The sequence below is a fragment of the Myxine glutinosa genome, chromosome 1 (assembly GCF_964187855.1).
Source record: "Myxine glutinosa chromosome 1, kmMyxGlut1.1, whole genome shotgun sequence".
NCBI lineage: Eukaryota > Metazoa > Chordata > Myxini > Myxiniformes > Myxinidae > Myxine > Myxine glutinosa.
The window spans coordinates 150,348,496-150,363,657 of NC_136261.1; the positions used below are offsets into that span (position 1 = coordinate 150,348,496).

The window sequence follows — 15,162 nt, forward strand, 5'->3', positions numbered from 1 at the left end:
TATATATATATGTATATGTATATATATATATATATATATATATGTATATGTATATATATATATATATATATATATATATATATATATATATATATATATATATATATATATATATATATATATATATATATATATATATATATATATATATATATACATATATACATACACACAACACACACAGACACGGTCAATAATGCAACACTAAAAGCATTCATTTGGCAATAATAAACTCCCTTCCATGGTATGCTACCTATAACTCTAACAAAACGAGCTTTCATTTTTTAAAGAAAAATACACTTGTCCTAAACAGCAAACATGTCCTTATTTTGGCAGCATTACAGCACCCACTTATTACTTGACCTTTTCTCCAGCGTAAATTACAGGACAATTTCCACAATTACCTGAAGCCTTTGTGATAAATCATTGCTTTAATAAAGTCTTCATATAACCTTTGTACCACAACTAAAAGAAGTCAGGTACACAATAAAATAACTGGTTACTTTGGTACACTGGAAGTGGTTTTGGCAGGATCCAAATATCCTTGCAAGTGTCAGATGCAATGATTGCGATAGGAAATTTTAATATGTATTGTGATTTACCTTGCAAGACAAGGTTCACCAACGTATGATGCATCTGCATAAGCAAGATCACACTGTACTGGTATAATGTAATTTGCGTTTCTCCTGAGATGTACAAGAACCAGTTCAAAACCATGGAGAAATAAATAAATAAATAAAAATCCACTGTCCTGTGTCAGCAAGCTAAAACATTGCTTCAAAAAGGGGACCAAAAAAAACAACAACAACCACGGTCCCCGAAAAAGGCCAACCCCCGCAATGGCCTCTAAACGGTGGTTTAGGGTTTGGTTTTTGTCCTGTGTCAGCAAGCTAAAGCTCCAACTCCTGAACCATTAACAGTGATGTTGCCAATGTAAACAAAACATTGATATCAACATTCAGTGCAACAACCTGTTTTTTTTTTTTCATCGTGCTAAAGAGCAAGAATTTTGAAATGTATTTCAAATCTAAACACTATGTCCCCGCAATGGTCCATCATTCATTGAGCATTTCCAATTTGAAAATTACAAAGTAGAATTGGACGCGAAAATAATATATATGTATACATATATTTTTACCTGGGCTACGCCATCTAGAACAGTGTTTGTCTGTCTGCATGTATGTCCCCTCAAATGTATACCAATCAAAGCTGAGGATCTGGCCACATGACAGGGTGATGTGATTACATCTGATGTCATAACAATGGTGTGGTGGCTGACTCTCCACACACCGCCATTTTGATTTATATGCCGTTCATGCCGAACATATCGTCGAACCTGTCATATATCACAATCGCCATGCTCTACCTTTACGTTTTTTATTCAGTGTGAAACACAAACAAACCGATTGTTAAAATGACCATCAAATATCGAAAGCATCGGTGTTACGTCTCTTACAACAAAACGGTACGTACCCAACCCATGTGCGGTATAACCTAGATTACAGTAGATCTTCCCTCAGTTCTGTAAGTAAAACTTACCTCACGGATGTCTGGATTCCTCCAAATGTCTGTTTAATGTTATAAACGGCATTAGCGACTGTTTAAAAATTTAATCATGTGTGTTTGTGGTTTATAATATTTTACAAGCCTGGCTACACCACTGTTGGACTTTGTCTTGATATATATGTATGTATGTATGTATGTATATATATATATATATATATATATATATATATATATATATATATATATATATATATATATATATATATATATATATATATATATATATATATGGCCCAGACAATACATATATATATATACATATATATATATATATATATATATATATATATATATATATATATATATATATATATATATATATACATACATACACATATACATATATATATACACACACACAGTCGTGGCCAAAAATATTGGCACCCTTGCACTTTTTTCAAATAAAGCACCATTTCTCCCAGAGAATTATTGAAATTAAAAAATATTTTGGTATCCACATATGTATTTCTTTGGTTTGCAGTTGAACAAAAACAAAAAAAAGCTGAAAAAATTACGAAGTCTTCGCTTATTCCACAGAGAAATCCTAAAATGGCCCAGACAATATTATTGGCACCTTTAATAAGTTATTAGAAATAATTAGATTTCAAGCAGGTGATTCTCCTTTACTTTGGAATTGAACTCACCTATGGTGAGTTGCAGGTCCCTGCAATATAAAAATCACTCATTCCACCAGTTTGAATAGAGAAAAGGAGTCATTCTGCTGTTTTGTGTCACTGTGTGTACCGCAATGAGCATGGAGCAAAGAAAGAAAACCAGAGAATTGTCTGAGGAGGTCAGACACAAGATTGTAGCCAAGCATGGACAATCTCAAGGCTACAAGTCCATCTCCAGAGACATTGATGTTCCTGTGTCCACCATACGCAATGTTATCAGGAAGTTTAAGGCCCATTGCACTGTAGCCAACCTCCCTGGACATGGCCGCTAGAGAAAACTTGATTGAAGATTGCAGCGAAGTATTGCTCGAATGGTGGAGCAAGCACCTCGATCAACTGCCAAACAGATTCAAGCTTACCTTCAGACACAAGCTACGACAGTTTCAACTCGCACCATCTGTCGCCAACTCAATGAAGGGGGTTCTGTGGTAGGAGGAGACCCAGGAGGACCCCACTGCTATGAAAGGCCAGCTGGAGTTTCCCAAAACGCATATGAACAAGCCAAACTCCTTCTGGGAGAATGTCCTGTGGACAGATGAGACCAAATTAGAACTTTTTGGTAAAGCACATCATCTCTATGTTTACGGAAAACAAAATGAAGCCTTAAAAGAAAAGGACACCTTCCCTACAGTCAAACATGGAGGAGGTTCAGTGATGTTTTGGGGTTGCTGTGCTGCCTCTGGAACTGGGTGCCTTGAATGTGTGCATAGAATCATGAAATCAGATTACTGAGGCATTTTTGAGAGCAATGTTGAGCCCAGTGTCAGAAAGCTGGGTCTGCGTCGAAGGTCATGGGTCTTGCAGCAGGACAATGACCCCAAACACACTTTAAAAAACACCCAGGAATGGTTCAAGACAAAAACGTTGGAATGTTCTGAAGTGGTCAGCAATGAGTCCAGATCTGAATCCCATTGAACACCTGTGGGGAGATCTGAAAACAGCAGTTGGGAGACGGCACCCTTCAAATCTGGGAGAACTGGAGCAGTTTGTACAGGAAGAGTGGGGCAAACTGCCAGTAGAGAGGTGTAGGAAGTTCATTCATGGCTAAAGGAAGCGCTTGACTGCAGTTATTTTGTACAAAGTCTGTGCTGCCAAATATTAAATCTCGGGTTTCAATAATTTTGTCAATGCCATTTCTTTTTATTTTCTGATTAAAATTTTTTTCTTGGCTTGAATGTTTTCAAGCATTCAAGCTTGAATGTCAAGCATTCAAAGTTTTCTTGGCAGTTGCCCTGAAACAACTTGCCTTTGCCTCTTGGAAGGCAAATCCAACTGAAGGCAATCTCAGTTCCTTCCACCAAGCTCGGAAGAAGTGTGTGTCTACCCTCAGGAGTGCCAGGAAGCACTATCTCTCCACACTCAAGATTGAACTCTCAAACCTGTCTCCTTCCTCCAAATCCTGGTGGCGTCTGGTCAAATCCGTTTCTGGTGTTTCTTCCTCCTACATCCCCTCCCTTACCTCAAATGGCTACACAGTTGACACCGCACGTGACAAAGCCGAATGCCTCAACTCTGTTTGCCTCAAAATCTTGTGTCCCAAACCCATCTCTCTTGGTTCCCACATTTCCCAGTCGAACCCAACTGCTCCTGGACTCTGTGTCCTTCTCTCCTGACAAGGTGGAGAAGTTTTTGTCAAACCTCGACTGATTCTGCAACTGGACCAGACGGCATCAGCCCACGGGTCCTAAAATCCTGCTCTGCCGCTCTATCTCACCCTCTCTCTGTTCTTTTCACCCTCTCTTTTGCTCAAGGTAATCTGCCAGCATCTTGGAAATCAGAAAACATTACTGCTTTACACAAAAAATGTGCAAAAACAGATCCTTGCAACGACAGATCAATCAGCCTGCTCCCAATAATCAGCAAGGTCATTGAATCAATCATCGCTTCGGATATCAAATCCTTCCTCTTCTCCAATGGCTTGATCTCTGATCATCAATTTGGATTCAGACCAGGTCATTCTACTCTGGACATGTTGCTTCTGCTGTCTCAACAATGGATGGAGGTCCTCAATGCCAAACAGGAAATCAGAGCTGTCTCACTTGACATATCACGTGCCTTTGATACGGTCCAGCACCCAGCTCTGCTCACCAAACTCTCCTCCTGTGGTACCCATGGAAATCTCCACTCATGGCTGGCGGACTACCTCTCTGGTTGTAGGCAACGTGTGGCCCTGAATGGATTTCTCTCATCTCCCCTTCCTGTTCTGGCTGGAGTTCCCCAAGGTAGTGTTCTGGGCCCTGTGCTATTTCTGGTCTTCATCAATGATCTCTCCGACTCTCTGGAAAATCCTCTCTATCTCTTTGCTGATGACTCCACTATCTGCCGCTCCATTCCTCATCCCTCAGATCGGCAGTCTGCAGCCCTCCCCACTCTCTGCAGACTTGGACAAAATCACACTGGTCAAACAAGTGGAACATGTCTTTCAATCCTTTCAAATCTCACACTCTTACTATGTCTCTCCGAAAAGAACGACTGGAAAACCCTCCCATCTACTTTCTCAAAAATCCTCTCCAAGAAGTTCTGTCGCTCAAGCTTTTGGGTCTCACTATCTGCCATGATCTTTCTTGGGAAAACCACATTTCCAAGCTGGCCTCCAAAGCCAGTCGCCAACTGGGCATCCTCCGTCGTGTGAAGTCCTTCCTTGGCACACCTGAGCTCCTCACCACATACAAGGCTTTCATCCGCAGCTCAATGGAATACTGTTCCCCCCTCTGGGCCGGTGCTCGTGCCTCACACCTAGCTCGGGTTTACGCTGTTGAAACCAAAGCTTTCAGAATCATTGGAATCTCCTGCGATGAAGCTAACTCCGAGGGCCTTCCACTCACTCACCGCAGGCAGGTGGTCTTTCTGTCTTCTATCGACTCCTCTCCGGCCTTGCTCCCCCAGCTCTCTCTGTGCTCTGTCCCCCAAATATTCCTACAGGTTGCACAAGATCTGCCTGCAACCCTCTTATGGTTAAACTGCCAAAATCTAGGCTCTCTGCTCACCTTCACTCTTTCATTCCCCTTTTCTCCCGCCTCTGGAACAAACTCCCCCACTCCCTTCAATCCCACTCCTCCCTCCAGGTCTTTAAAACAGCTGTTCACCACCATCTCTTATCTTCCTACATCCAAAACCTTGATCTTTTCTACCCCCGCCAATTCACCCCAGATACACTTTTTTTGACATTCCAACTTCTTTCCTGGAAGTCCTTGCAGTGTTCATATGTTTTATACCTCTCCCACCTCCCCCCAAGCCCTCTCCCTCCCACATTTCTCCCGATGTCTCTGCTCTCAAATGTTGTGTTTGTGTCCTTCCCCCTCTCTCCCCATCTTGTCTACCGCTCCCCTTATTTTGTGTTTTATGTGTCGGTTTGTCTTTTTGTGTGATTAATGTTAGCTCTTTCACGAGCCTCAATCTTATATACAAAAAAAAGAAAAAAAAGAAGAAGGATATATTAAGTTCTGAATCAAAAACAAATGTTCTGTAATATCAACAGTGAAATAAAGAATTGTGGAGCCCAAATACTTCTGTCAATTTCAACTTATTTTCGAGAAAATTGTGAGTTATTTGAAAAAAAGGGCAAGTGCGTCAATATTTTTGGCCACGACTGTGTTTGTGTATATATATATACATATATGTGTATATATATATATATATATATGATGCCCATTCCTGCATCATTAGATGCATATGGCTGCTGAAGCAGTTTCTTGACTATTGGGCACAATCCTGGTCGGGGCATCATTCCTACGCAGGACACTCGAGTATAATACTGTAGTGTGTACAGGTACACACAGGTAGGTGCGCGGGTGCAAAAAAAAAAAAAACAAAACACACACACACACACACACACACACACAAACACACACACACACACACACACACACAAACACACACACACACACACACACACACACACACACACACACACACACACACACACACACACACACACACACACACACACACACACACACACACACACACACACACACACACACACACACACACACACACACACACACACACCATGCTTCTAACGAGTTATGATCTGCAAAACTATTTTCAAATGGCACATGACCTTTGACCTTTTCAACTCAATATGTTATCAGTTATTCTTTTCATCATAGTACATACTTGCACCAAGTTTGGTCAAAATTCCTTCAGCGGATCACGTGTTATCTTGGTAATGAGAATCTGCTCCGCACAGCCGGATGGGCAATCCGAAAACATAATGCCTCATAGGATAAGACTGCGAAGGATAAAAATACCCCCATCGCCAACGATCGTGCTGACGTGCTGTTTTGTAATAATTGCCCAGGTATTAGCCATTTTTGCAAATCTAAGCCTCATATACAACTTTTCAGAAAATCTTTCCTTTTTCTTTATACACATTTTGGTCGCCACAGCATTTTAACTTGCAGTAGTGTTGAGGATAAAATACATGTTGTTCTGCTTCTTCTTTTTTTAAATACGCAAGTAAAAACAACACACGTATGTCTTGGTTGTGCAACTGCATCATAAACAAAGGTTATACACCTGTGCAAATGCATTAATCAAAACACAATGTAAAATCACATCGCATCAAAGCATAGTCAATATGGCTATGCAAAGATTATTTTGCCTCTGTCTTGTTCTACTGATCTACCGAGGAAGTAGCAAGTAGCACTAGTTCTACCGAGGAAGTAGCACTAGGTCCACTTCAATAAAAGATTGTACACACAACATATTTAAACACAGATGAATAACTTTGTTGGGAGAGTTGATACTGAAAAAAATAAAAAATAAAATAAAAGGGGGGCCACAACCTGGGGGTAAGGCTCAGGTCTGATATTCCACTAAGAGGCACTAAATGCAGGCATGTGACGCTCCCCAACAGAACATTCCACCCACAGGCACAATCTTTCCCCATTCTTTCCTTTCCAGAAGTGATTTAACACCTGACACACGTTGCCAGGTGAAGACCACAGGTAATTGAAGCGTCAGACCTGAGCCTTACCCCCAAGACTGTTGTTAGAGTTGGAGTTGCCTTGTTATCCCATACACGTGGACGTTTTGCATTATGTCGAGCAAATTTGATCGCAGTGCGTGTGCATTTGCAGGTGGTTTCCGTGTTTGAGACACTGCAGCGAGAGCTGTTAAAACAAGCCGCTGGAGGAAGTGGATCTTCTAGCGGCTCTGGCCATAGCAGAAGGAAGGCTTCTTCTCGACTCATGGGCAAGATGTCCCGCTTTCCAGCAGCACCGTCGCCTACTAACACGGCCAGAACATTTGGCTTCAACTCATCATAGCGCAACATTGCAGCAGCAGGATGCAACAAACAAAGATGTTAAAGATGCCTTACTCTCTGCTTCCCAAACACAATGAGCAAAAGGGCAAATTATATATAATTATCATGATTTTGAGCTAACCCACAAACCACATGAACAGCTGATCCATTAATGTATTACAGACTGATTTTTTTTTAATTGAGAAAACGAATGATCAATCAATCAATAAGTGATCAATAAGCCAGGAAGCGCTATCAAAACTACCAATTTGATGCCTTTCCGTCCCATTCTCATTTTGCTTTCGAAGCACGGATAGACATATTGAACAGATTAATTGAAAAAAAACAAAACAAAATTCAGGACCAGAAACTATTTCTGATTTCACAAAGCTGTAACTGGAATAAACATCAACCTGTGTGAACTGAAAGCTCATTTTGTGTTATCAAATATAAAAATAAATGTAACTTTACAAGTTTTTCACTTATTTATTTATTCCGGACCACAGAGATGTACAATAGAGTGATGGGAAGTCACTTGATAGAAACCATGTGTAACGTCATTGTAAAACTGATCCACTATGAACTCCCGACTACCATCCTAAATGTAACAGAACTGTCAAATAAAACTAACTTGACAAATGTTACAAAAATCTCGATCAAAAATTGCGCTTTATCACATGACAAAAAACGGCTCCAATCCCCCCTCACCCCTCCCACTCTCAAAAAAAAAAACCCAGAGTTCTTTGCACTGTGGCAGCACGTGCACGCATGATGCGTGGAAACACACGGCACATGCAACCGTGTTGGGGGTAAATTTCTTATGTTTTACTTAACTGGGCAAGGAGAAACCAAAGTAGAACAACCCTTGCACACAAATTTGATAATGACCTTGCACCGGTTGTTGAAAGAACTTCAAAGCAAACTTTAATTTTCAGGTTGCTTTGGACATAAGCTGAGCGGTAACACAAGCGAGGCAAAGCTGGTTTTTTTGGCCATCTCATGTGCTCTAGCCCCTTGGCATCCACAAAGAGAGGGCAAAGCAATGATTGTAAAAGGAAGTGGGAAGACATGATGGTCAGCAAACAATTGTACACAGTCTCTCAGCATGAGATGAGATTTTTTTTTTTATACATCCAAGATGGAGAGTTGGGTTCGGCCCTGGAAGCTGAGCCTGGCTTCACGACCTCCATGTTCACCAGCAGCGTAGCAATGTTCTTGCATTTCTAGCCAGCTGCAGTGACCAAAAGCTAGAGGTCTAGGTCACTTCATCCACAGCAGTCATCCAGCAAAGTTGCACCAAACAAATCGGTGAGTTTCATGTCGGTAGCCATCCCAAAATGACGTTTTCGGGTTTCTGTGAAAATTCGTCACATCACTGTTCCCTACAACAGGCAAAAGCGTGATACTGGAAATGACAGGTGGTGATGATCTTGAACGAGCTCAGGTGTATTTCTGTTGAGGTGGTGCCATTGATGATGTAGCTTTTGCTAGAAGCAAATGCAGGAAGGTAACCGAATGCTGGTGACCACAATATATAAATCAGCAATAAAAAAGGTAAAAGCCGTGTCCAACACTTTGCTCTTGCCGGTCCTCAAGAAGCTTGATGGGGCTGCAGGTTGATCGAGTTATCACGATCAGCCAATGTGCTCTTGCTGCCCTTCCCGCAATGGCAGTCACAGCAAGAACATTCGAGGTTCACCTTCCTCTGAACCTTCAAAAGTCGTTACAGCCTGGAAGACACTGAAGCCAACTGGCTAGGTTACGGTCACTTGACCATAGTATGAAAAGAAAACTAATAAAGTCTATTTCACTCTATATAATCATATCACTGACCAATACTGAAAACATAACTTCAACATCAATTCAATGTGTTTCTGCTTTAATTGCAACCTATATTATGAGGGGATAGTACATATTATACTTTGCACAAATTATTGTTTGACAATCAGTAGATGACACTTGTGCAATTATTAATAACTAGGGCATGCCCGTACTATATCTATATCTAAAATTATACCCCCCCCCTCTATTTACATGAAATGGTTTGGTCCAAAGCGAACGGCTTGCGGAGTTTGGTAAAGAAATCGCCATAGCATGCACAAACGCGCAGGAAAGCGAAAGAATCGCAAATTAGTTTTAATTAGTTTTAAAACATCGTTTAACGCCAACATAGTTTGCCAACGTGAAATAAATGAATACGCTCTCAAATGTGCCGTCCGAGGCAGAGTCTGTTCGCCACGTTCGGCACACGTGATAGCTCGCTGCTCTCTGATTGGTTGAATCGTTTTTTGGACATAGCTCGCTAACTACTTGTCCGATTAATATGAAACCTTGAAAAGGCACATCCTCGGGTCCCCAGCAATATACCTGGCAAGTTGCAAGTATATCGGACCCGTGGTTGTCGAGAAACAGCGGTCACAGACAAACAAACACACACACAGACACACACACACACACACACACACAGAGATTGCTGGAATTATAGATAGATAATTATAACTAGAACTGCGAGCATTGATGATGGGCATCCAGGCAAAATGGCTGCTATACCACATGACTGATGACATAATAATTTTCAAAAAAATGTCCTCATGGGTACTCGATCATATCTGTAAATTTAGGTTTGAATTGGTTAAGCGGTTCTGGAGATATAGATTTTCAATTTTTTTCCCTTAAATCCAAGATGGCCACCATATCATGTGCCTGATGGTCATAGTTTGCAAAAAAAAAAAAAAATTCCTCATGTGTAGTCAATCATACGTGTGAAGTTTCGGATTAATCCGTTGAGTGGTTCTGGAGATATGGATTTTCAAATACTTTTTCCTTAAATCCAATATGGCCACCACACCACGTGACTGATGATCATTGTTTAGAAACATTTTTCCTCATGGGGAGTTGATCATACGTGTGAAATTTCGGGTTGATCCGTTCAGCAGTTCTCAGAGAATAACTCTCAGAGTAGGTTATTGAATTTTTTGCTTAAATTCAAGATGGCTGACAAACCACGTGACCGATGACGTATCTTTTTCACAAACTTTTACCCCCATCGCTAGGCGATCATATTTGTAAAATTTTGCATTGATCTATTCAGCGGTTCTGGAGAAGAAGATGTTTAAAATTTATGACATCATAGGCAATGGCAGCCAATGTAAGTCAAAATTGCAAAAACAAAATTCATGATGCACTAAGTTACATTGATATCTGTAATGAGTTAAAGTTTCGTAGAGCTAGCGATTACCATTTTCTCGGAATAGTCTCCACAAAATGTTTGAGAATAATCCTTACAAGAATAGGCTTCCAGTGCCTCATAATAACTAACTGTAAGCCCGTGGTAAAAATACGATAGAAAAATAAAAATAAAAGGAAGCCTTTTATTCTTGCACTGGTTCAAAGAGCTAAATTGAGGCAGTATTGTAATATTCCAGTAGGTTTGGATCAATTTGAAGCAAGCTTTACTGAATAATTAAATTTTTCCCGTAGGCGTGGATGAATGTGAAGCAACGTTTACGTAATTTATTGTCTCCGAGGAGCATTTCCGTGTTTCAGGGGGAGAGGGGTGGGGGGAAGGAAGGGCAAACTGACAACACCGGCCTATTAATATATACTGCAACATCAGCCAATTGATATATACTGCACAGAGTATTGTGAAATTCAAAAATCATCATATTTCCTAACAACAAATTCAAAAAAATTCGGGAATGATCGAAGCAGCGGTCTATTGCCTTATACACTGTCCAGGGTCAATTTTTGGTCCGATTGAAAGAATTATAATTTCCTGTAGGTTTGGATAAATGTAAAGTAACATTTGCTCAATTTTATTTTCCTCCAAGAAGCATTTGTATATGTATATGCAAATTAGCTATTGGACTATTACATCTTTTTGAAAACCTTTTGAAACGTACTGCTCAACCAGACAGACAAACAGTGGTGAAAACATAACAGACGTAATAATAACCCGGTGATTAAGAAGATGATGACGATGAAAACAGCAACGAGATAATGTGAAGAGTGAGTGGTATTTCGTATTGTAATTTGGTGTGGCTGTTACTGAACCATCAATCATCATATACAGTATTGTCACTACATGGGCACAAAATAGTTTGAATGTGACATTGTGTCTTACATAGTATACAAAATATAAACAATGTTCACAAAAAAAGTAGCCTCCCACCCCCACCCCAAAAGCCACCTAAAAGCAGCCCCCATAAATAATTGCAAAGGGACAATAATTCTTGGAAACGATTTCAAAAGAGCCCTCCAAAAGGAAGAAAAAACAAACAAACAAGAACCCCAAAACAAACCCAGGAAGACAGTTCCACGGAGAGAAGAGAGGGCTGAAATGAAAGTAAGCATTCTGCTTAGAAGTTGGAAGGGTAAGCAGGTATGGAGTTCTACAAGAATGTACATGTGACATGGGCAATTGGGGTAAGAACGAAGGGGCAAGAGTGCGGAAGGAGTGAGGCTAGTAGTGATACAAAAACAAATAATCCACCAACCTGTTTGGGATGGACAAGAAGACGTTTGGATGCAGCCTCTTGCCGACATGTGCTAATAACACAAAGAGCCTCGAAGTCTATCATCTCCACAGAGGAAATACGGGAAGCATATTGGAGACCCATTCTCCATGAGACTTTACATGAAGCCCTTGTCCAAGAAAATTATCACCGAGCGGCTCAGAACGAACTTAGCTCACTGGAGAACACATGAACCAACCTGCCTTAGATACCAGTTTGGGGGTGATCCAACAAAGACAGATTGTGAAAGAACGTGAGACAGAGGAGCTCCAGGCACCATCTCTTTCAGGGTTGATCAGAATAGTAAATTGGAGGATCAAAAGCTGATCCTTGAAAAGAAGTGTTAGAGCATTCAATTTTCCTGCATTGAAAGTTATGTCACAGCTAGTTGATCAGCGACTTGTTTCCCCCCCCCCCCCCCCCCCCAGATCTGTACAGATGGACATTGCAGCAGTCTACCTCTCAGAAGTGTGGTGTGGCGTCAGCTGCAAAGTTGTACAGAAGATTGTTCAAATAATCCATGAGGTTATTGATCTACATCAAGAACGTTTGTCCTGTATATAAAAAAGAAAATTGCCCTGTCGGACACCAGCTCGACGAGGACAGAATAGCATGGAACAAGACCTCCTGATTCTGCTCACAGAGAAAATCTGATAAGCAATCAAAAATTGTCCCTAAATACCATAAGTAGACAGCTTGGATCCCAGGCAAGGTAACTCTATCAGAAGCTCCAGAGATGTCCAGAGAAATGGCCCTGATCTCCAAGGAGACTGAGCTCTGTCAATTGCTTGGTTAAAAGAAGTATCACGACGACGGTACGAGAGCACCAGTGTATAAGAGTTGGGTGCAGGCCAAACATATGATTACCCCCCTCCCCTCCAAGTCACCACCCATCACATGAAAAGCAATGCTGATCAATATTTGAAGCAATTAAACTTGTGCAGACATAAAGAAGAGTTCAATTATCCTAAACTGCAATCACTGAAAATGGCTATTTCTGACAATCACATTGTTGGCAATAATGAAAATAAATGGGACATGCGATGTCCAACAACTACTGTGTGATGTCCAACAACGACTGTGCCGTAACAAACGCTGGGGGTGTGATTGTCTGGCTTGGTGCATCCCTTCCATCCCCTCCCTTACCTCAAATGGCTACAGAGCTGACACTGCACGTGAAAAAGCTGAACGCCAAAACTGTGTTTGCCTCAAAATCTTGTGTCCCAAACCCGTCTCTCTCTGTACCCACCTTACCCAGTCGTACCCAGCTCCTCCTGGACAATGTGTCCTTCTCTCCTGACAAGGTGGAGAAGTTTCTGTCAAACCACGACTCTGATTCTGCAACTGGACCAGACGACATCAGCCCACGGGTCCGAAAAGCATGCTCAGCCGCACTTTCACACCCTCTCTCTGCTCTCTTCACCCTCTCTTTTGCTCAAGGTCATCTACACCCTGCTTGCAAATCAGCCAACATTACTGCTTTATACAAAAAAGGGGCAAAAACAGATCCTTGGAACCACAGACCAATCAGCCTGCTCCCAATCATCAGCAAGGTCATGGAATCCATCATTGCTTCTGATATTAAATCCTTCCTCTTCTCCAATGGCTTGATCTCTGATCATCAATTTGGATTAGGACCAGGTCACTCTACTCTGGACATTCTGCTTCCGCCGTCTCAACATTGGAGGGAGGTCCTCAATACCAAACAGGAAATCAGAGCCGTCTCCCTTGACATATCCGTCTTCGATACGGTCTGGCACCCCGCCCTGCTCACCAAACTCTCCTCCTATGGTATCCATGGAAATCTCCACGCATGGCTTGCAGACTTCCTCTCTGGTCGTAGTCAACGTGTGGCCCTGAATGGATTTCTCTCATCTCCCCTTCCTGTTCAGGCTGGAGTTCCCCAAGGCAGTGTTCTGGGCCCTGTGCTTTTTCTGGTCTTCATCAATGATTTCTCTGGAAAATCCTCTCCATCTCTTTGCTGACAACTCCACTCTCTGCCGCTCCATATCTCAACCCTCAGATCGGCAGGCAGCAGCCTCTTCACTCTTTGCAGACCTGGAAAAATCACAAACTGGTCAAACAAGTGCAACATGTCTTTCAATCCTGACAAATCTCACAAGCTCATTATGTCTCTCCAAAAAGACCACCTGGACAACCCTCCCTTCTACTTTCTGAACAATCCTCTCCAAGAAGTTCTGTCACTCAAGCTTTTGGGTCTCACTATCAGCCATGATCTTTCCTGGGAAAACCACATTTTCAAGCTCCAAAGCCTCCAAAGCCAGTGGCCGACTGGGCATCCTCCGTTGTGCAAATTCCTTTCTGGGCACTTCTGAGCTCCTCGTCACATACAAAGCTTTCATGCACAGCTCAATGGAATACTGCTCTCCCCTCTGGGTTGGTGCTCCTGTCTCACACATAGCTCGGCTTCACGCTGTAGAAACCAATGCTTGCAGAATCATTGGAATCTCCCGCGATGAAGCCGATTCAGAGGGCCTTTCTCTCTCTCTAACCGCAGGCAGGTTGGTGGTCTGTCTGTCTTCCACAGACTCCTCTCTGGCATAGCTCCCCCAGCTCTGTCTGTGCTGTGTCCCCCAAATATTCCTTCAGGTCGCACAAGATCTGTCACCAACCCTCTTTTGATTAAACTGTCAAAATCAAGACTCTCTACTCACCTTCACTCTTTCATTCCTTTTTTCTCCCACCTCTGGAACAAACTCCAACACTCTCTTCAATCCCTCTCCTCCCTAAAGGTCTTAAAAACAGCTGTTCACCAATATCTCGTATCTCCCCCCATCCAAAACCTTGATATTTTCTACCCCCGTTAATACACCCTAAATCCACCTCTTTGGAGGCCATTTTTCCCCACAGCGCAGGGGCTGGCCTTTTTTGGGCACTGTGAATGTTTTATGGCCGGATGCCCTTCCTGCCACCAACCCTGATAATCACCTCTTGCGACACACAGGGAATTACCAGTGAACTGGTACTAAATTTGCCCACCTCGGAAGGATGACAGGCTGAGTCAACCCCCCTCGCATTAATTCAGCGATCGACCGGGATTCAAACCCAGGATCCTAGGATCCCAAGCCGGCACCCTAACTGCTAAGCCAACACCAGGCTATTCTTCACCATTGTGTGATGGGGCTAAAACCGATAC

General features: G+C 42.0%; 2 protein-coding genes across 7 annotated transcripts in view; one reads left to right on the forward strand and one right to left on the reverse strand.

The window, feature by feature from the left end:
- LOC137429358 (ras-related and estrogen-regulated growth inhibitor-like) overlaps positions 1 to 7,967 on the forward strand; it is a 32,808-nt gene extending 24,841 nt beyond the window's left edge. For both annotated transcript variants that reach the window (XM_068119314.2, XM_068119319.2), the window contains exon 6: positions 7,325 to 7,967. In XM_068119314.2, coding sequence (XP_067975415.1) covers positions 7,325 to 7,513 — 189 coding nt within the window. In that variant the 3' untranslated portion in view covers positions 7,514 to 7,967. The remainder of the gene's footprint in view (positions 1 to 7,324) is intronic.
- TNPO3 (transportin 3) overlaps positions 7,966 to 15,162 on the reverse strand; it is a 190,622-nt gene continuing 183,425 nt past the window's right edge. For 4 of the 5 annotated variants that reach the window (XM_068119730.2, XM_068119715.2, XM_068119749.2 and 1 more), the window contains exon 23: positions 7,966 to 9,231. The gene's annotated coding sequence lies outside the window, so the exon portion shown is untranslated. Of the gene's footprint in view, positions 9,246 to 15,162 lie in introns of all 5 variants that reach the window. The other variant, XM_068119722.2, reaches the window with a different exon arrangement.